The sequence below is a fragment of the Spodoptera frugiperda genome, chromosome 16 (assembly GCF_023101765.2).
Source record: "Spodoptera frugiperda isolate SF20-4 chromosome 16, AGI-APGP_CSIRO_Sfru_2.0, whole genome shotgun sequence".
Taxonomy (NCBI): domain Eukaryota; kingdom Metazoa; phylum Arthropoda; class Insecta; order Lepidoptera; family Noctuidae; genus Spodoptera; species Spodoptera frugiperda.
Window position 1 is genome coordinate 1,570,966 of NC_064227.1, and position 20,815 is coordinate 1,591,780.

At 45.9% G+C, this 20,815-nt stretch overlaps 1 protein-coding gene across 2 annotated transcripts in view; it reads right to left on the reverse strand.

Annotated features, from left to right (window-relative positions):
- LOC118280684 (protein MON2 homolog) overlaps positions 1–20,815 on the reverse strand; it is a 41,141-nt gene that overhangs the window by 3,229 nt on the left and 17,097 nt on the right. Inside the window, exons 18-37 of one of the 2 annotated variants that reach the window (XM_050699439.1) lie at positions 20,013–20,124; positions 18,342–18,383; positions 15,819–15,946; positions 15,172–15,273; positions 14,628–14,738; positions 12,453–12,628; positions 12,015–12,177; positions 11,071–11,215; positions 10,128–10,270; positions 9,628–9,735; positions 9,054–9,188; positions 8,509–8,659; positions 7,676–7,778; positions 5,495–5,642; positions 3,470–3,643; positions 3,041–3,139; positions 2,482–2,585; positions 1,877–2,028; positions 1,058–1,165; positions 381–480 (exon numbers count right to left, since the gene is read on the reverse strand). In XM_050699439.1, the coding sequence (XP_050555396.1) occupies positions 381–480; positions 1,058–1,165; positions 1,877–2,028; positions 2,482–2,585; positions 3,041–3,139; positions 3,470–3,643; positions 5,495–5,642; positions 7,676–7,778; positions 8,509–8,659; positions 9,054–9,188; positions 9,628–9,735; positions 10,128–10,270; positions 11,071–11,215; positions 12,015–12,177; positions 12,453–12,628; positions 14,628–14,738; positions 15,172–15,273; positions 15,819–15,946; positions 18,342–18,383; positions 20,013–20,124 (2,504 nt within the window). The remainder of the gene's footprint in view (positions 1–380; positions 481–1,057; positions 1,166–1,876; positions 2,029–2,481; positions 2,586–3,040; positions 3,140–3,469; positions 3,644–5,494; positions 5,643–7,675; positions 7,779–8,508; positions 8,660–9,053; positions 9,189–9,627; positions 9,736–10,127; positions 10,271–11,070; positions 11,216–12,014; positions 12,178–12,452; positions 12,629–14,627; positions 14,739–15,171; positions 15,274–15,818; positions 15,947–18,341; positions 18,384–20,012; positions 20,125–20,815) is intronic. The other variant, XM_050699440.1, reaches the window with a different exon arrangement.

Consider the following 20,815-nt stretch of genomic DNA (forward strand, 5'->3'; position numbering starts at 1 on the left):
TAAAAATAGTTGGTATGTTAGACATCGAATCAATCATGGACCCTGTCGGGCACAGCAAAGTGGATTTTTACAATTATTTACTTACATTATTAGAATTATTTAATCCTTTATTTGTTAATGGTTACTCTGAAATAAATGCTTTGATTTTGACTGAAACTACTGGTTCGATTTGAGTAATTATTTTTGTGTGAGATACTCAATTTGTTGGGAAAGGCTATAAGGCTAATAAAACATAACGCCATGAAGAATAGGAGTTGAGCAGAGCGGATGAAACCGCGCGGGAGAAGATATTTATTTATAATAAAATATATTCCTGATGGTAGTGGGTTACCCCCCAGCTGTTGATGATGATGGTGATGATGACAGTCCATGGTACTGACCTGGGCAGTGGCTCCGTGTTGTCCTCGTCCTGCGTGTACTTCGATATGACCTCGTGGAACCTGTCCAGGAGGGCCACTATCGCTAGAGGGTCTGCGTCATCTGAAAGAAATATTTCATTTATTATAAAAAAAAAAAAATGTTTTATATCTACTATTTTCTATGAAATGGGTATAAGGTAACAAGTTAGTGTATTTCTTTTAAATTAGCTGATAATATGCATTTTTTTAAGGGGAGAATTCATCCAATGACTTTCCCGCCTTGGGCAAGGCGAGAGGAAGTGTCAGACTCTTACTGACTAAAAACCACCCCGTTCCTACTCCTGCTTTTCGAGCCGGAGCCCCGGTAAATCCGCTGGGTAGTCCGCAGCTCAGGATCAGGCATCAGCCCTATCTGTGGTCGTCTGATGGGTATGTGGCCTCAAACAGCCATTAGACCACCACAGATGGGGCATGTGGAACGCTCGGCGCCGTAGGCACGGGTCTGTTTCTGGTCGGGCGGCGAGCTAATCTTGCTCGCCATCCGCAGACACGCAAATATGGTGGCCGGGGGCAAATATGCATGCTAAGTTTATCAACAAATCAATCAATGGAAGTATGATTTTATGATTTCAATCTCTGCACCAATGTGGATATGAGAACTTCAAGATAAATATGTGAATGTGTAATTGTGAACTCACCTTCGACTCCCGCGAAAGAGTCGATATCTTCGAGCATGGAGTATTGCAGTAGAGTCTCAAAGCATGTCCGCGCAAACTCTTCTCTCTCTTTCAACTCTTGTTCGTTTTCTGTTACATAAAAAACACAAATAAATTAGTAAATACTAATAACAAATCGTGAGGAATATTTTTTTTATATGATTTTTATGTTAAGTTTTTTTACATATGGGTAATCCTCCTCCCCCATAACCCAAATCCCCTCAATCGTCATAGACCCAAAAGGGGTGGCAACGCATTTATAACTAATCAAGTGTTGCTAGTGTTAATGAGCGGGGCTGATTGCTTACTAAACTGATTTCCAACTGTCCCATCTTTCAATCGAGGTATAGGGGGGGGGGGGGGGGGGCGCAGTGCTACTGTACTTACGTATGGGTTGCGAGGGCTGCGTGTGTAGCGAGCCGGCCCGTACCAGTGCCAGCAGTGGCCGCAGGTGTAGGGGGGAGGGGGGGGCGCAGTGCTACTGTACTTACGTATGGGTTGCGAGGGCTGCGTGTGTAGCGAGCCGGCCCGTACCAGCGCCAGCAGTGGCCGCAGGTGTAGGGGGGAGGGGGGGCGCAGTGCTACTGTACTTACGTATGGGTTGCGAGGGCTGCGTGTGTAGCGAGCCGGCCCGTACCAGCGCCAGCAGTGGCCGCAGGTGTAGGGGGGAGGGGGGGCGCAGTGCTACTGTACTTACGTATGGGTTGCGAGGGCTGCGTGTGTAGCGAGCCGGCCCGTACCAGCGCCAGCAGTGGCCGCAGGTGTAGGGGGGGGGGGGGGGCGCAGTGCTACTGTACTTACGTATGGGTTGCGAGGGCTGCGTGTGTAGCGAGCCGGCCCGTACCAGCGCCAGCAGTGGCCGCAGGTGTAGGGGGGGCAGGCGGGGGCGGGCGCGCAGGGCGAGGTCCCGGAGTGCCAGAACCAGCTGTCGGGCCGCGCGGCCGCCGCCCACGCTGGAGGAGACATGTTTACATTAGTCTAAGGCTACGGTGCCCTTAGTTCGAAATAAGAGTCGAACGCATTCTCGTTAATAGGCACTAAAGCCTCGACCTCACTTGGAAAATTTGTCGAGGGACATGTGTCCCCAGAGACATTGCGGCGACATTATTGATTATGCGACAAGAAACAGTTTCAATAAAAACGCCGCGGCGTCTGACGTCGTCCGATATGTTGCTCGACAAATGTTCCTAGTAGAGACGAGGCTTAAGCCGCTGATCACGTATGACTTTCACTTCCATCAAATGACGAGCTCAATTCAAAGCATTTATTTCAACTAAACCATAAGCTGGAACTTTTGGTTTTACAGTTTGTCTAGTTGGGAGAAAAACGCTTGAAATTTGCGCAAAACCAAATATTTTCCTGAAGCAATGATTTAATATTATCAGTAGACAGGTAGAAATACTCACGGTGGTTCGAAAAGGAATGTCTCTAGTACTTTGGGTAGAGTCTCCCAGAACTCTTTGTATGTTTCGGGATCTTCTCTAGCTAGCGGCAACCCTGTGTTTAACACCTGTGTAGAGAATAATGTTACATGTTAATACATTTTACAGAAAAAATAGCTATACATACTATACATATATCTACAAGTTTTCTAGTTTTGGAAAACTTTGGATAGTTGAAGAAGAAAACTTTGTATAGTTGAAGAAGAAAAGTTGTGAGGTTATTGATTTATAGATCCTTTTTTTAGGGGGAGGGTGGGGAACATCCAACTACTTCTCCTGCCTTGATGCGAGAGGGAGTGTCAAACTCTTACTGACTAAAAACCACCCCGTTCCCGGTAACCCGCTAGGCAGTCCGCAGCTCCGGACTGATGCCGCAGCCCTACTGGGCGCCATCTGCGGTGGTCCGATAGTTCTTAGAGACGGAATGCTCGGCGCCATACGCACGAGTCTGGTTCTGGTCACAGACCCATATCCTGCAGGGTTGTTGGTTGTGTTAAAACAAACCTGTATACCGATTGCTTACCTGTAACAACAGCGACGAGATCTGTGCGGTCTCCTCCATTTGTTCAGCCGTCTTCCGTCGCTTGTCCTGACCGAAGTTCTGGACTGCAGAGTGAAGAGCCTGAGGCAAAGCAATTATTTTAATGTATCTACGTACAAACGTCTTTGAACGATGATGTGCGCATACGTGAGCGCAAAAATACTTTTATTCTGCGACGGAGCAGTTTTTGAGCTTGCGCGTCGCGATTTGAGTGTTAATAAAACGACATCGTAAAACGGGGTGAATAGAATTCGAGGGGGAAATAAATGTTGGGGAAATTTTCTAACATCTATTCACCCCATTCTTCTTCACCCTTTGAATTCTATTGACCCCGTTTTAGCGATATGATTAAGTGCGACAAAATATTAATACTCGGGCGTCATTTGATAAATTCGTATGTAGCGAGCCTACCAGCAGTAGCGGCGGCAGCACGGGCGCGGCGGGCGCGGGCGCGGCGCGGTAGAGCGCGGCGGCGGCGGCCAGGCAGCGCGGCGCGGCGCCGCAGCCCCGCCCCGCCACGCTGCGCGCCAGCCCCGTCAGCGCCGCGAACAGCGGCACCAGCAGCTCGTGGCGCACCAGCGCCTCCTGCAGGAAAGTAAGGGGATAGCCTAGAGAACAGTGCTTAGTGACCCCAGCAGTGCAGCGCGTGCAGCGACACGGGCGCGGCGGAGAGCGCGTCCAGGGCGGAGGTATAAGTGTGTAGTTACCTTGTGCACGATGTCGAGGCAGTGCAGCGCGTGCAGCGACACGGGCGCGGCGGAGAGCGCGTCCAGGGCGGAGGTATAAGTGTGTAGTTACCTTGTGCACGATGTCGAGGCAGTGCAGCGCGTGCAGCGACACGGGCGCGGCGGAGAGCGCGTCCAGGGCGGAGGTATAAGTGTGTAGTTACCTTGTGCACGATGTCGAGGCAGTGCAGCGCGTGCAGCGACACGGGCGCGGCGGAGAGCGCGTCCAGGGCGGAGGTATAAGTGTGTAGTTACCTTGTGCACGATGTCGAGGCAGTGCAGCGCGTGCAGCGACACGGGCGCGGCGGAGAGCGCGTCCAGGGCGGAGGTATAAGTGTGTAGTTACCTTGTGCACGATGTCGAGGCAGTGCAGCGCGTGCAGCGACACGGGCGCGGCGGAGAGCGCGTCCAGGGCGGAGGTATAAGTGTGTAGTTACCTTGTGCACGATGTCGAGGCAGTGCAGCGCGTGCAGCGACACGGGCGCGGCGGAGAGCGCGTCCAGGGCGGAGGTATAAGTGTGTAGTTACCTTGTGCACGATGTCGAGGCAGTGCAGCGCGTGCAGCGACACGGGCGCGGCGGAGAGCGCGTCCAGGGCGGAGGTATAAGTGTGTAGTTACCTTGTGCACGATGTCGAGGCAGTGCAGCGCGTGCAGCGACACGGGCGCGGCGGAGAGCGCGTCCAGGGCGGAGGTATAAGTGTGTAGTTACCTTGTGCACGATGTCGAGGCAGTGCAGCGCGTGCAGCGACACGGGCGCGGCGGAGAGCGCGTCCAGGGCGGAGGTATAAGTGTGTAGTTACCTTGTGCACGATGTCGAGGCAGTGCAGCGCGTGCAGCGACACGGGCGCGGCGGAGAGCGCGTCCAGGGCGGAGGTATAAGTGTGTAGTTACCTTGTGCACGATGTCGAGGCAGTGCAGCGCGTGCAGCGACACGGGCGCGGCGGAGAGCGCGTCCAGGGCGGAGGTATAAGTGTGTAGTTACCTTGTGCACGATGTCGAGGCAGTGCAGCGCGTGCAGCGACACGGGCGCGGCGGAGAGCGCGTCCAGGGCGGAGGTATAAGTGTGTAGTTACCTTGTGCACGATGTCGAGGCAGTGCAGCGCGTGCAGCGACACGGGCGCGGCGGAGAGCGCGTCCAGGGCGGAGGTATAAGTGTGTAGTTACCTTGTGCACGATGTCGAGGCAGTGCAGCGCGTGCAGCGACACGGGCGCGGCGGAGAGCGCGTCCAGGGCGGAGGTATAAGTGTGTAGTTACCTTGTGCACGATGTCGAGGCAGTGCAGCGCGTGCAGCGACACGGGCGCGGCGGAGAGCGCGTCCAGGGCGGAGGTATAAGTGTGTAGTTACCTTGTGCACGATGTCGAGGCAGTGCAGCGCGTGCAGCGACACGGGCGCGGCGGAGAGCGCGTCCAGGGCGGAGGTATAAGTGTGTAGTTACCTTGTGCACGATGTCGAGGCAGTGCAGCGCGTGCAGCGACACGGGCGCGGCGGAGAGCGCGTCCAGGGCGGAGGTATAAGTGTGTAGTTACCTTGTGCACGATGTCGAGGCAGTGCAGCGCGTGCAGCGACACGGGCGCGGCGGAGAGCGCGTCCAGGGCGGAGGTATAAGTGTGTAGTTACCTTGTGCACGATGTCGAGGCAGTGCAGCGCGTGCAGCGACACGGGCGCGGCGGAGAGCGCGTCCAGGGCGGAGGTATAAGTGTGTAGTTACCTTGTGCACGATGTCGAGGCAGTGCAGCGCGTGCAGCGACACGGGCGCGGCGGAGAGCGCGTCCAGGGCGGAGGCGGCGGCGGAGGGCCGCGTGCTGCAGGCCTGCGCCAGGCACGCGCCCAGCCGGGACACGTCCGCCGCCGTGAACCTGCCGACATACATTCTTGTTGCATTACACGGAGAATATTATTCGATACTCCTCCCGCTGGAGTGACGCGAGCGAGGGGGCGTCAGACTTCACATCATGACCACAAACCTCTTCACGCACGGAGAAGGTTTGAGCATTAATCACCCGTTTGCTCAATGCGGGTTGGCAATTTATTCTTATAACTACAAATCATCCCGTTCCTACTCCTCATTCAAGGCGGAAACCAGACCATGGCCAAGCTTGGCGACCATGGCCAAGCTTGGCGACCATGGCCAAGCTTGGCGACCATGGCCAAGCTTGGCGACCATGGCCAAGCTTGGCGAAAATGGCCAAGCTTGGCGACAATGGCCAAGCTTGGCGACCATGGCCAAGCTTGGCGACCATGGCCTAGCTTGGCGACCATGGCCAAGCTTGGCGACAATGGCCAAGCTTGGCGACCATGGCCAAGTTTGGCGACCATGGCCAAGCTTGGCGACAGTGGCCAAGGTTGGCGACAATGGCCTGGTTTGGCAACTATGGCCAAGCTTGGCGACAGTGGCCAAGCTTGGCGACAGTGGCCAAGCTTGGCGACCATAGCCAAGTTTGGCGACCATGGCCAAGCTTGGCGACAGTGGCCAAGCTTGGCGACCATGGCCAAGCTTGGCGACCATGGCCAAGCTTGGCGACTATGGCCAAGCTTGGCAATTACGGCCAAGCTTGGCCGATGGCGATAATGGCCAAGCTTGGCGAACATGGCCAAGCTTGGAGACTATGGCTATGCTTGGCAAACATGGCTAAGCTTGGCAAACATGGCTAAGCTTGGCGAACATGGCCAAGCTTGGAGACTATGGCTATGCTTGGCGATAATGGCCAAGCTTGGCGACCATGAGCAAGCTTGGCGAAAATGGCCAAGCTTGGCGAAAATGGCTAAGCTTGGCGAAAATGGCCAAGCTTGGCGACCATGGCCAAGCTTGGCGAAAATGGCCAAGCATGGCGAAAATGGCCAAGCTTGGCGAAAATGGCCAAGCTTGGCGAAAATGGACAAGCTTGGCGACCATGGCCAAGCTTGGCGACCATGAACAAGCTTGGCGACTAAGGGACTAACCTTTAGCAGACAAGAGAATATCGGTAATCTTCGAAATTACTGATCCAATTCCAAAAATTCTTCTACTATACCTTGTGCGTTATAACAAGGTGCGGCTGACAGATGCCAGTATGACGTTGACGTCTCTCTTTAGGGATGGACATTAGAAAAATCTTTTTTTATCGCTATCGATACTCGCAGCATACATTTAATTCTCTTGAATTTTTTTATTAAATGTGTGTGTTATTTAGTTGTGCAGTCTAACTACGTGTATATACTTGTCAAAATAAATATTTTATGACCGAGCCCTGAGGTGTTTCAGAGTTACAGTTTTACAGAACCGTGAAGAAAACAAGGATATATTAGTTTGTATATGTTAGATTAAGTACCACCACGCATTATCAATGGCGCCGGAAATGTCTAGAAAAATGCCTACTACATATTTCTGCTCAGATAATGTCACTGTGGTTTGGGCAGAGAGAGCCGCGTCTACAGTGGATGGACCCACATAATTAAAGGTTTTTTAAGAATGATAATTGAACGACGCACGATTTTCGTTTTTTATTCTAAAAAAACATCGACTACCTATCCATCGTAGCCGTACATCCCATCACTAAACACGACTATGGCTTTACGTTATACGCATAACACTTTACTTTATTTTTCATTTCATTAGATTTTAATTGAATACTAGAACATTCCGGTTGGTTTTAATTTAATTAACTACGCATCCGAATGATTTAACATAATACGAATGTGATACAGCTAAAATATTAAGGCATAATTTTTAAATCGCAGCAACTTTCAAGAGTGATACGAAACGTTACTGAATCTGTCAGCCGCACCTTGTTAGAGCGCATTAGGTATAATAGGAAGCTACAATAGCGCCGAGTGTGATTTTATGTCAAAACAAGAAATTTTCCGCGGACGAAGTCGCGGGCAGAAGCTAGTTTAATATATAGGCACTCACGTGGGTCGTATATGCTGGAAGATGAGCGGGAATATCTGCACGAGTGTGGTGAGGAAGTTCAGGGAGGGCGCGTACACCTCCACGGGCTTGCCGTCTTCTGATGCTGGAGAGGAAACCAAATCATACATTAAATATCATCACCATCCATCAGACATGAGATATCCATCTGTTCACAAAGGCTTTCCCTTTAGAAAGAAAGAAAATACGTTTATTTGGCACAGACAGGAGACTACAACTGGGCACTCGCTCACACTAGACAATGCTCTAATACGATCACTAGTTACACGTTAACTTAAAGTATTAATTTATTCCAATGTAGTCTAGGGATCCTGTGGCATCAAGCAGTTATTTTTTGATTTGAAAAATTAAATTAAAGATTGTTTTTTCAGATTGATTGCATTATTTCAAAATTGTTAGTGTACATATGTTTGAAACAACCCGCTATTTTGTTTTATATTCTTTACAAATTGGTTTTATTGTCCTATTAGTTTTGACGTCGTATTGTCGTTACATTGTTCCTACATATATATACAATAGGTAAATGATCAAATAATGTATCAGAGATATTGTAATTTTTTTTTAAAAAAGAGTAACGATGGAATTTCTTGCTCGTTCTTCTCCATTCGAAGCTACACTTTGGAACGAGCGCCTAGCTTCACTGACAGACAGACTGACGGACAATTCAATTTGACGTTTCAAAAGTGCCTTATTTAGGATTAATTGAAATAAATGCTTTGACTTTGACTACAAATATTTAAAGTTATGAAGAAAATAAAAGTCTTTAGTCCTGTTGCCCCCACTGGGCCCCGAAGGTCTGAGTAAAGAGTACTAACGCGGCGGGTCGGCGGGCGCGGCGGAGGCGATGTTGGTCCAGGCGGCCCAGGCGGCGGCCCACACGCGCGCCATGAGCGCCGGCTCCACGTCCGTGGCGCGCCCCGCCGCAGACACCACCTCCTGGAACGACTTCAGCGCGCCCACCGACACCTGCACACACAACGATCAGTGTTATTGTCGTTTCTCCTGTGAAGGGGTCTACACACCGGGGCTGGCGAGTAAACTGAATTAATTCTTTTATTTTTATATTTATTTATTTTTATTTCATTTAGTTGTATTTTCAAAGAAATAAGGTATTCAATGTTTATTTTATGTAATAATAGTTGTAATCAACTGCTTAAGGCTGATGACGAAAACTAAAACTATTAAAATTATAAAAACAAAAAATATTTTTGCGTTTTTCGGAACCATTCCGTATACACCCTGTATATTATAAGTTTTATTTTTATAATCTTGGTAACACAATCATTAATGAAGTTGTGATTTGTATTAAAACATGTTTTTTTTTAAGGGGATCAGGTTAGTAAGGTAGTGTAGTGTGTACCTCGTGACTCCTGCGCAGTGCGAAGTCTGTAATGTAGTCGAGCAGCGCCGTCCAGGACCTGGTGAAGTCTCCCACCGTGGTGAGGAGTTGGAACCGAGAGTGGAACACTCGGGCTACTCCGGATAGGGTCAGCACCTATTAACCACACATTTTAATAATTATTATTTATTTTCGTTATATTATAAACACTCCTCTAGTATATAACAAGGGTCCATGAGCGGCTCCGATCGCATACCATCCGAATGCTCGTTAATCCTTATTCAATGTGGGTTGGCGATTTCAAACTTATAATAAAAAATTATAAAACCCAGTTTCCTCACGATGTTTTCCTTCACCATTTGTCAGTGGTGTCTAAATAATCTTAGAAAGTACATATAACTCGGAAAAAATAGAATTGATACATGCCGTTGGTAGGTTTTAAATTTGCACCCTCATGCATAAGAAGTGGGCGTCTTAAAGCTCTTGGTCACCAAGTGAGCTGTCACTCTGTGGGCATTAATTTTGGACTCGCGGCGTCCCTCTATAACCCTAGGCACTTACCTAGTATGCCTAGACATAATACGGCTCAGATTACCTGTGTCTCTGCCCATTGTTTCTGCGCTGTGTTCCTGGTGTGGTGTATCAGGATGTGGTCTCCCGTGTCCACCTTCTCCGAGCTTGCTATGTTCGACTGCTTCTGAACCTGAACGAACAAGAAATCTTTAATTAATATAGCATTAACATTACACTATGTGCATTTGTTACATACGGCCATACTCAGAGATTTTTAATTTAATGGTTATGTAACCCTTAAGTAAGTCCCTTTGTGATTGTTTTTGCAACAAGATAGTTACTAAGGAATAGTTAAAGTAATCATTAAATGTCTCTGAGTACGGCAGTAAATCTTCATAAGCTAAAACTTCGCTCTATTAAAGTTAGTAGTCCCACAGCGGATTTTTGCAATAAATGCATAGTACTATTATTACCTAGTGATTGCACACGTGGTCACATCCTGGCGGTAAGCTCATTATTAATTACCATCCATTATCATCGACCTAATTGAAGTAACTAGCAGTAGCAGAGTGCACTGGGTACCTGTTCGAGCATGGGGAAGAGCACGGCGAGCAGCGCGCGCCAGGCGGGCGCGCTCAGCAGCGTGCCGTGCGCGCCCACGCAGCTGAACAACGTCTGGCACGCCGCGCGACGCACCGGGGCGCGCGCCTCCGTGCACAGCTCGCCTGGGACAACATGGACTCATGAATACTTTGAAAACATTTTACCGGATACATTTCGGTGAGGGGGGGGGGATTTGCACAACTTAATCCCCCCTTGTCCTTTCCACTATCGCACTACTAGACAATCGGCGAACCGCCACGCTTTATGGCGGATATCCCACTCACTCGCATGAAGCTCTTAGTGCGAGTCAATAAATTTCAAGCTTCTTTGTGCGTACTACTAAGGAATGCTGTGGAATTCTTTGCCAGAGTCTGCACTTGAATGTCTTCAAGTCTCGAATGACTTATCACTCTGCGAGATAGCAGCCAAAAATCGACCCACCAAATCAAAAAAAAAAACTTTTGGCATTATCAAATGAGTATGGAATGGGTATGAAGTGTAGCTAAGTAGTATAGCACTCACTGAGCCGTATGTAGAGACACATCCAGAGCTTGTCGAGCGGGGGCAGCGCGGCGTGCTGCGGCAGTATGGAATGTGTTGTGTAGTGTAGTGCAGTACTCACTGAGCCGTATGTAGAGACACATCCAGAGCTTGTCGAGCGGGGGCAGCGCGGCGTGCTGCGGCAGTATGGAATGTGTTGTGTAGTGTAGTGCAGTACTCACTGAGCCGTATGTAGAGACACATCCAGAGCTTGTCGAGCGGGGGCAGCGCGGCGTGCTGCGGCAGTATGGAATGTGTTGTGTAGTGTAGTGCAGTACTCACTGAGCCGTATGTAGAGACACATCCAGAGCTTGTCGAGCGGGGGCAGCGCGGCGTGCTGCGGCAGTATGGAATGTGTTGTGTAGTGTAGTGCAGTACTCACTGAGCCGTATGTAGAGACACATCCAGAGCTTGTCGAGCGGGGGCAGCGCGGCGTGCTGGGGCAGCTCGGGGCACACGGCCGCGTCGCTGGCCAGCGCCGCCACCAGCTTGTCGCGGTTGTGGTACAGGTAGTCCGAGATGTTCCACTAAGCGAGCCAACAAACATATCATCAGTAATTTAGGGATGGTGACTGGGTCAAAAATAAATGATTAAAACTTTTCAATACAATAAAATATTCAAAAATAATCACACTCTCATTCATAAATTTGATGAACTACTTAAATTTCGATTTTTTCTAACTAAATTTCTAGTAATAAGTCTGCTATTTGACGTCAAAAACTTATGACGTCATGATAGAGTATTTCATACAAAGTTCATAGAAAATATCGTTTTTGACGTTTCGAAAAAAGTATTGAATTTGACTAGTAGGAATCATGCTTATTTCGGTAAAACAAACATGTTAAAACAACAATAAAATTGGCTAAGAGCTACTGGGCGCTCAAAGTCAAAGTCAAATCATTTATTCCAATTAAACCATATACTTAGGTACTTTTGAAACGTCATCAAAGAAAGAAATAAACAATAGTCTGTCAGTCTGTCCGTCAATCAAGCAAGCTAGGTGCTCCAAAGGGGGGAGGGGGGGAGGCTTAGTCTCCAAATGAAGTTCGTCCTGTGATGTTCAAAAACCAGTTTCTCGCGTTGTATGATCTTTCGGCTCACTCAACGGTCAGTTTATGATGGTGATGTGGGCCCAGTAGGGCTGATGCCTGATCCGGAGCTGCGGACTACCTAGCGGGTTTACTGGGGCTCCGGCTCGAAAAGCAGGAGAAGGAACGGGGAGGTCTTTAGTCAGTAAGAGTCTGACACTCCCTCTCACCTCGTCCAAGGCGGCAGAAGTCATTGGATGATTTTCCCCCCTCAAAAAAATGATGGTGACTACGTACCATGAGTCCGACGGCGGTGAGGCTGATGTTGAGCTCCTTGGTCTGCGTGGCGAAGGCGGCGGCGGCGGCCAGCACCTGGCGCAGGCAGCGCGGGCCCGCGCAGCCCAGCAGGTCGCCCGCCACCACCTGCGCGCACTGGAACGCCGAGCGGATCAACTGCTCGCTGCATCCGCACCATTATACTTCATTATTTATCTTACTCATATTATAAATACAAATGGTTGTGACTGTAGCTGAAACGCTCAGAAGAATGGGGTTCTCGATTTAAACATGGATACATAAATAGAAATAATCTGTATTCTTGATCTGCAAGTTTTAAAAAACAGTTCAACTGTCACTTAATCACGGTAAAACTGCTGAAGGGGTCGATATGAAATTTGTAACAGGGGTAGATTATGGTCTGGAATAACACACATGTTAGACACAGAGGCTGTTTACCTGTGGTGTGAGGATATAGCGGAGATGATCTCCATCATGAGCGGCCAGGCGGCGCCGAGCTGGTCCCCGCGGGAGTGCAGCAGGCGCGCCGCGCACTCCAGCTGGCGCGCGCGCACGTCGCACTGCCGCACCGCGCACAGCTCCGACAGGGGCTCCAGCAGGAGGCGCTCGCGGGCCTACCGGGGCACACATCCTAGTCATATTATAAACTAGCTTCAGCTCCGACAGGGGCTCCAGCAGGAGGCGCTCGCGGGCCTACCGGGGCACACATCCTAGTCATATTATAAACTAGCTTCAGCTCCGACAGGGGCTCCAGCAGGAGGCGCTCGCGGGCCTACCGGGGCACACATCCTAGTCATATTATAAACTAGCTTCAGCTCCGACAGGGGCTCCAGCAGGAGGCGCTCGCGGGCCTACCGGGGCACACATCCTAGTCATATTATAAACTAGCTTCAGCTCCGACAGGGGCTCCAGCAGGAGGCGCTCGCGGGCCTACCGGGGCACACATCCTAGTCATATTATAAACTAGCTTCAGCTCCGACAGGGGCTCCAGCAGGAGGCGCTCGCGGGCCTACCGGGGCACACATCCTAGTCATATTATAAACTAGCTTCAGCTCCGACAGGGGCTCCAGCAGGAGGCGCTCGCGGGCCTACCGGGGCACACATCCTAGTCATATTATAAACTAGCTTCAGCTCCGACAGGGGCTCCAGCAGGAGGCGCTCGCGGGCCTACCGGGGCACACATCCTAGTCATATTATAAACTAGCTTCAGCTCCGACAGGGGCTCCAGCAGGAGGCGCTCGCGGGCCTACCGGGGCACACATCCTAGTCATATTATAAACTAGCTTCAGCTCCGACAGGGGCTCCAGCAGGAGGCGCTCGCGGGCCTACCGGGGCACACATCCTAGTCATATTATAAACTAGCTTCAGCTCCGACAGGGGCTCCAGCAGGAGGCGCTCGCGGGCCTACCGGGGCACACATCCTAGTCATATTATAAACTAGCTTCAGCTCCGACAGGGGCTCCAGCAGGAGGCGCTCGCGGGCCTACCGGGGCACACATCCTAGTCATATTATAAACTAGCTTCAGCTCCGACAGGGGCTCCAGCAGGAGGCGCTCGCGGGCCTACCGGGGCACACATCCTAGTCATATTATAAACTAGCTTCAGCTCCGACAGGGGCTCCAGCAGGAGGCGCTCGCGGGCCTACCGGGGCACACATCCTAGTCATATTATAAACTAGCTTCAGCTCCGACAGGGGCTCCAGCAGGAGGCGCTCGCGGGCCTACCGGGGCACACATCCTAGTCATATTATAAACTAGCTTCAGCTCCGACAGGGGCTCCAGCAGGAGGCGCTCGCGGGCCTACCGGGGCACACATCCTAGTCATATTATAAACTAGCTTCAGCTCCGACAGGGGCTCCAGCAGGAGGCGCTCGCGGGCCTACCGGGGCACACATCCTAGTCATATTATAAACTAGCTTCAGCTCCGACAGGGGCTCCAGCAGGAGGCGCTCGCGGGCCTACCGGGGCACACATCCTAGTCATATTATAAACTAGCTTCAGCTCCGACAGGGGCTCCAGCAGGAGGCGCTCGCGGGCCTACCGGGGACACATCCTAGTCATATTATAAACTAGCTTCAGCTCCGACAGGGGCTCCAGCAGGAGGCGCTCGCGGGCCTACCGGGGCATACATCCTAGTCATATTATAAACTAGAACTAGCTTGAGCCCGCGACTTCATCCGCATGAAAAAGTGACGTGTAGAGCACAAATGCAAACATGACGTAAAAATAACATTACTTGGCTACTGATCTAAAACTATCATGTTTAATAAAGAATAACTCTGAACCGACTAAGATTTGGAACTTGGCACCATCACTTTTATTCAGTTCAAAATTACCTATGTAATGATGTAACACACATAGCTATTGGGACCAGATTTCATAGAAACCCTGGCATCCTCCTTTGTTTGACATAAAAAATATACGATGACTAAAAGTTAGTGAACAATAATTAAACACGTGATTGTACTCATGATCACAAACAACTATCCCAAAAAGAACATTTTTGTAAACGAATCACGTGTTTAAATATCCTTTACTAATTACCAGTCACCCTATATATTTTTGGCGTCTTAAATATTTACATTTGGTGAAAGTTAATGTAGAGCTAACTTACCTCAGTGACAAGACAAGGATTGTTGTGGTGGTACTGGAAGGCTGCCTGCACCAGGTACGTGATGGCTTCCACTCCCCACTCCCGCATCCTAATGTGGGGGTGTTGGCATACCTGACATAAAGGAATGCGATTGTCACTACTAGTCAACTAATCAAGATCATATTAAGACGTAAAACTATTTTTAACCAAGTAAAAATACGAAATGGTAATACCAATAATAGTATCATGAAATTAATTCCTGTTATGTCTCTGCCTACCCACATGGAAGACAGGCGTGACGTTATGTATGTATGTTAACAGAAGGGAGATTATTTTTAACCGACTTCCAAAAAAGGAGGTTCTCAGTTTGACCTGTATGTATGTATGTTTGTACGCGCGTTATCTCACGTTTGGCCGAACCGATGTTGATGCGGTTTTCACCATAGTATTATTCAAGACTTATGAGGAGTATATGAGAGATATTACGTAACTTAAAAAATAGGGAGATCTGTCTGTACGTTTGCCGGTATCCAGCTGGAGTTATAACAAGTGAGTGAGTACTTACTTCCAATAAATGGTTAGTGATGGGTCGCCACATGACCTCTATCCTGTGCATGTTGGCTAAGCCCGTTTCCAGCAGTTTGGCCACCGCGAACAATGACGGTTCCTGGAATAAAATAATTACACATAATGTAATAAACATTAAATAATAGTCCGTTTAGTAAGAAAGTAAAATATTAAGGTCTTTTTGTCCAATGACTTCTCCCGCCTTGGGCGAGGCGGGAGGGAGTATCAGACTCTTACTGACTAAAAACCACCCCGTTCCTTCTCCTGTTTGTCGGACCGGAGAGCCCAGGTAAACCCGCTAGATAATCCGCAGCTCCGGATCAGGCATCAGCCCTACAGGGCCCCATCTGTGGTGGTCTGATGGCTCTTTGAGGCGCGCGCGGAACGCGACGCAAATAGTAAGGTATACTACGTATATGTATAACTCAACACGAAAATGGAATCTCGACATGTACAATAATATGAATTTATAAATTATTTTTTTTATTAATTTTATTTTGAAAGTTTACGTATAATTTATATCTAGTCTTACAGGAAGAACTTATTTTGGAGGGTTTAGTAGCTTTTAGGCTATGTCATCAAGTGATCCATCTGTTTGATCGCCGCTTCATACCAAAAAACCGATCTGATAATGTCGTAACTCACCCTATTAGAATAAGCCAACTCCATAGCTTCGTTGGAGAGCTTGCACAGCGCGTCAATCAGGTGATGCAGCGCCACATCGTCCAGGTTCTTCGAAGACTCGAACACACGAGACAACATCGCTGAAAGCGCTGCGAAGGTACAAACATAAACTTTAACGCGAGAAAAATATTTGTATGCTTCACGTGATGTTTTGTTCGTGATTGAAAGCGAGCGCTTTTATTATATTCTTCACCAATTTCTGCGTAGTTTAATATTTATGGAATTGTAATTTTAGGATTTTTCGTACGTAATGTATACATATTTGTTGGAAAATATAATGTTAAGTACATATGGGGCCCACTAGAACTGATGCCTGATCCGGAGTTGCGGTCTACCGAGCGGATTTACCGGGACTTGTAATTTGGCGACTCAGGACACGCGAGAGACGCTTAAAATGTAAGTATACACGTAGGTAGCTGAAAATCCTAAAATTACTCATTTCCAAGCACAATAATTTATATATGTATATAAAATAAATAATGTAACAAATACTGAATAATTGAAAATTACGGCTTTCTCACGTGAAATGTAAGGTCCCGACGTGACTTGAAACTAGTAGAAGCTTCTATCGAATACTTCACGTGAGTGAGCCGTAGTTTACAATTGATTTATAATACAGTCGACTCTCGATAATTCGAACCTCTTAGTAATTCGAAGTTATCACAAGGTCCCTAGAAAATCTCTTTATATTTCGAACTAAATCAATACATTTTTGTGTATTCGGTAATTCGAACAAAAACGTCATTATTACGTAACCAATCGACTCGATAATTCGAAGTTGCAGAGAAAAAGGGACAGGCATATCTAAAAGTTGGCAGAGACTGTTTTGAGACTTATTTTATTTTATGGTATAGGGGCAAACGAACAGACGGTTCACCTAATAGTGAGCGACCAGCGCCCATAGATCATTCACTCAATTTTGAGGCAAGTTTAAATTTCGGACCATTCGATAATTCAAACATTTGATAAATCGATATATTTTATGAGTCCGCCGAATTTCGAACTAACAAGAGCCAACTGTAATTCCTTTACAAAATTACACAAAAAAAAATATAGCATAAAAACATATTTGGTAAATTTAACAAAAACCTTATAACGAAGCGTTTTAAAAAGGTGCTTAGCGAGTGTTCACTTAATTAAATAATGATGAGAAAAAATAAAACATTAATTATAAATAAAACTAACACAAAACCTCACATAAAGCTTTTTATGGTATAAAGATTGGTATCAAATCAACTAGAGAGGTAAACATGAGTATATTCATTGAATGTCAATAAATTATGTTCATACAGCTTACTTAGGGCTCCGGTTGGGTCCGAAAGTAATCGGGTGTAAACGAAACGCCCCCGAGAAACGCTACAATGTTTTTTTTGTTTTTATAATTTTAATCATTTTCGTATTATTCCTGCAACATCAGCCTTAAGCTGTTGATTACAACTATTATTACATTAAATAAACATTGAATTCCTTTTTTTTAATAAAACTCATTTCTCCATTTCCACCACTCGTTTGTGGCGTTTGGGAGTGTTCCGTTTACAACCTGTATAGTGACGTGAGTAAGCTGTATGAACGTTAAAACATTTCATAAATATTTTCTAGTTTCTAGTTGATTTGACGTTATTAATCTTTATAGGTACGTGCGGAACAAACAAACATATAGACATACAAACGGCCAGCAAGCTCCATCCCAGTGCTCCTGTGTTTAAGCTTACAAATCCCCTAAATGCGTATACATTTGGAATCATACTTATATTGTAAATTTAAGTTTGTAAGGATTTCTTTCACGCAAATACTACTGAACTCTGATTGATTGGTTAATTGGAGCTGGCCAATTAGAGTGCTTAGTACGAGTTTGTTTTACGTTTAGAACGAGTTTGTTTAGATCGAAACGAGAAGCGTTTAGCGTCCTTATTGGTTGATTCATTCGTGCCGGCCAATCAGAGAATGATTAGCTGATTGTCAATGCGAAATGTTCTACAAATATGGCTGCCCTCGTTTTGCCTCATTGTAATTTCCATATATTTATTTAAACTTCTCTAAAATTAATTGCAATTATTTTTATTTTACATATAAGTATAATGTAACTTTCCCACGAATTCGCTCTGTTATACGAGTCTAGCCATGGGCTTTCCAGGGCTAGTGATGATAGTATAACTCGATTTAATTAAACATGTTACTTTTTTCTCCAATTATCTATCTTGAACTCAGAACTACTCAGAAGAACATATAATCTATATACTTACTAAAATATTAAGCTAAATAATTTGTTTATTTAAACGTGCTAATATTCGGAACTGCTGAAATAATTCTTTCGTAATAGTTATAAAACATCACGCTATGATCAAAAGGAGCCGAGCAGCGAGCGAAACTGCGCGGGAGTAACTAGAGGTTTCTATATAGCTGTTCTCGCAAAGGTAACAAGTATTTTCCAAATGTATACTTTAATATAATATTTTAGAAAAATGCGTAAATACAATGCAATACCACTCATAACGCCTAGCGACTCGGCCACGGGAACTTGCTGACCTGTGAACATTGCCGATTTACAAAACGTAAATTATTGTAATCAGCTGCTTTTTGTTCTCACTGCTATTTGCGCGCTACGTCAAACATCTTTAATTAAGAGCTACTGAATGGCTTATGTAAGCTATGCTTTATAGTTTAAATAACCATGATAAACTGGTCCTTAATTGGCGTGTAACAAATCAGCATCCTAGATAGACATTTGTAGCATTATAGGACGAATAGCTCTTAGACTATACGAAGCGTCTAGCCTAATGCATGTTTAAAATGATGTATCGTAACAAAATCTTTTATTATTAAGTTGTACCAAAGTGACTAATGCAGTAATTTCGTTAGTCAAAAACAATGAATTATTTTAAAATAATTACTTTATAAGTATTCAATGCACAAATATAACGTAACTACGTACTACTTTGAACAAACACACAAAAATTTTGACATTTCAAACAAAAGTTTATTAACTATACCTTATGCGCCGTAAGAAGGTGCGGCTGACAGATTCAGTAACGTTTCGTATCACTCTTGAAAGTTGCTGCGATTTAAAAATTATGCCTTAGTATTTTAACTGTATCACATTCGTATTATGTTATATCATTCGGAAGTGTAGTTAATTAAATTAAATCCAACCGGAATGTTCTAGTCTTTAAATAAAATCTAATGAAATCAAAAATAAAGTAAAGTGTTATGCGTATAACGTAAATCCATAGTCGTGTTTAGTGATGGGATGTACTGCTACGATGGATAGGTAGTCGATGTTTTTTTAGAATATAAAACGAAAATTATGCGTCGTTCAATTATCACTCTTAAAAAACCTTTAATTATGTGGGTAAATCTACTGTAGACGCGGCTCTCTCTGCCCGAACCACAGTGACTTTATCAGAGCACAAATATATAGTAGACATTTCCGGCGCCTTTGATAATGCGTGGTGGTACTTAATCTGAAAGATCGTGGTTGCTTTAGTAACATATTCAAACTAATATACACTTATATTCTTCACGGTTCTGTAAAGCTGAAACTCTGAAACACCTCAGGGCTCGGTCATAAAATATTTATTTTGACAAGTATATACACGTAGTTACACTGCACAACTAAATAACACACACATTTAATAAAAAAATTAAAGAGAATTAAATGTATGCTGCGAGTATCGATAGCGATAAAAAAAGATTTTTCTAATGTCCATCCCTAAAGAGAGACGTCAACGTCATACTGGCATCTGTCAGCCGCACCTTGTTATAGCGCAAAGGGTATAACTAGTCGAAAGCCGGCAAACTAAGAAAAAAAAATCAAAATAATATTTGTTCTTTTCGTCCCTCCATTAGTAATACAGAATGTCAAAATAAAAATAAATGACAAACAAATTATACAACAATCTAAATAAATCCTTTTAAGGTAACATTTAATGTAATTTCACAATAAGTACATGTAAAATTAGTCGACGAATTAGTAAAACAGGACATTATAATGTTAGTAATAAGTGTTAGTTTCAATTGCCAACTAACATTAATATGACCATCATTCTAAAAAAATATTATCAATAGTAAAAAACAAAAAATTATGACTCCTAATTAAAAATAATGTGCACTCACATTGATAGCAGAAAAAAAAACATACAGGTTTTATTAACTTACCCGGAAGGTCGGCCATGACAGCGGAAGTGCTCATGACGGCGTTGGCGTCTGCGCTGGCGCGGCTTGCCTTCATACTGCCGCCGGTCGACGGTTTCAGACCCAGGATCCAAACCTGGATACATACAATAAGGATTGCAATGAATGTTGGTATTGCGCGATGTGTATTTACTTACAGTCCCCAAGCAACGTGTTTTATTAGATGTCAATAATTTAGACTAGTCCAAACCTTTCATATTCGTTTTTTACCATCACCTGTTTGCGGCGTTCGGGAGCGTACCGTTTACACCCTGTAGTTTATCTAATTGTTAAATAAATGCTTTTTTCTTATCTATAAGAAGGATTGTAAATTGAAACAATAAAGCCGGATTTACATCATGCATTGTAAAACTAGATGTATGCATAGTAAAACTGAAACACGTGAAATTACTGATCAAATCTATACTAATATATAAAGCTGAAGAGTTAGTTTGTTTGAACGCGCTAATCTCCGGAACTTTAACTTAAATTCCTAACCCCCAAAAGACAACAGCAACGCACTTGAGAAAAGTTAAAGGCTAATAACTTCACGCTACGATCAATAGGAGCAGAGCAGGGCGGGTGAAACCGCGCAGAAATAGCTAGTAAGTATTATAAACCTAAGGTCATGAAACTAGTTTCCTAATATAAATCCGGCTTAATGGCGCATTTACATTAGTCGGTTAGACCGCATTCGGCTGCAGGCCGTATTCGGTTACCAACTAATATAAACAGGTATTCGTTTGGCCGTATTCGGTTTGGCCGTATTAATTCGGTTTCTGTGAAAC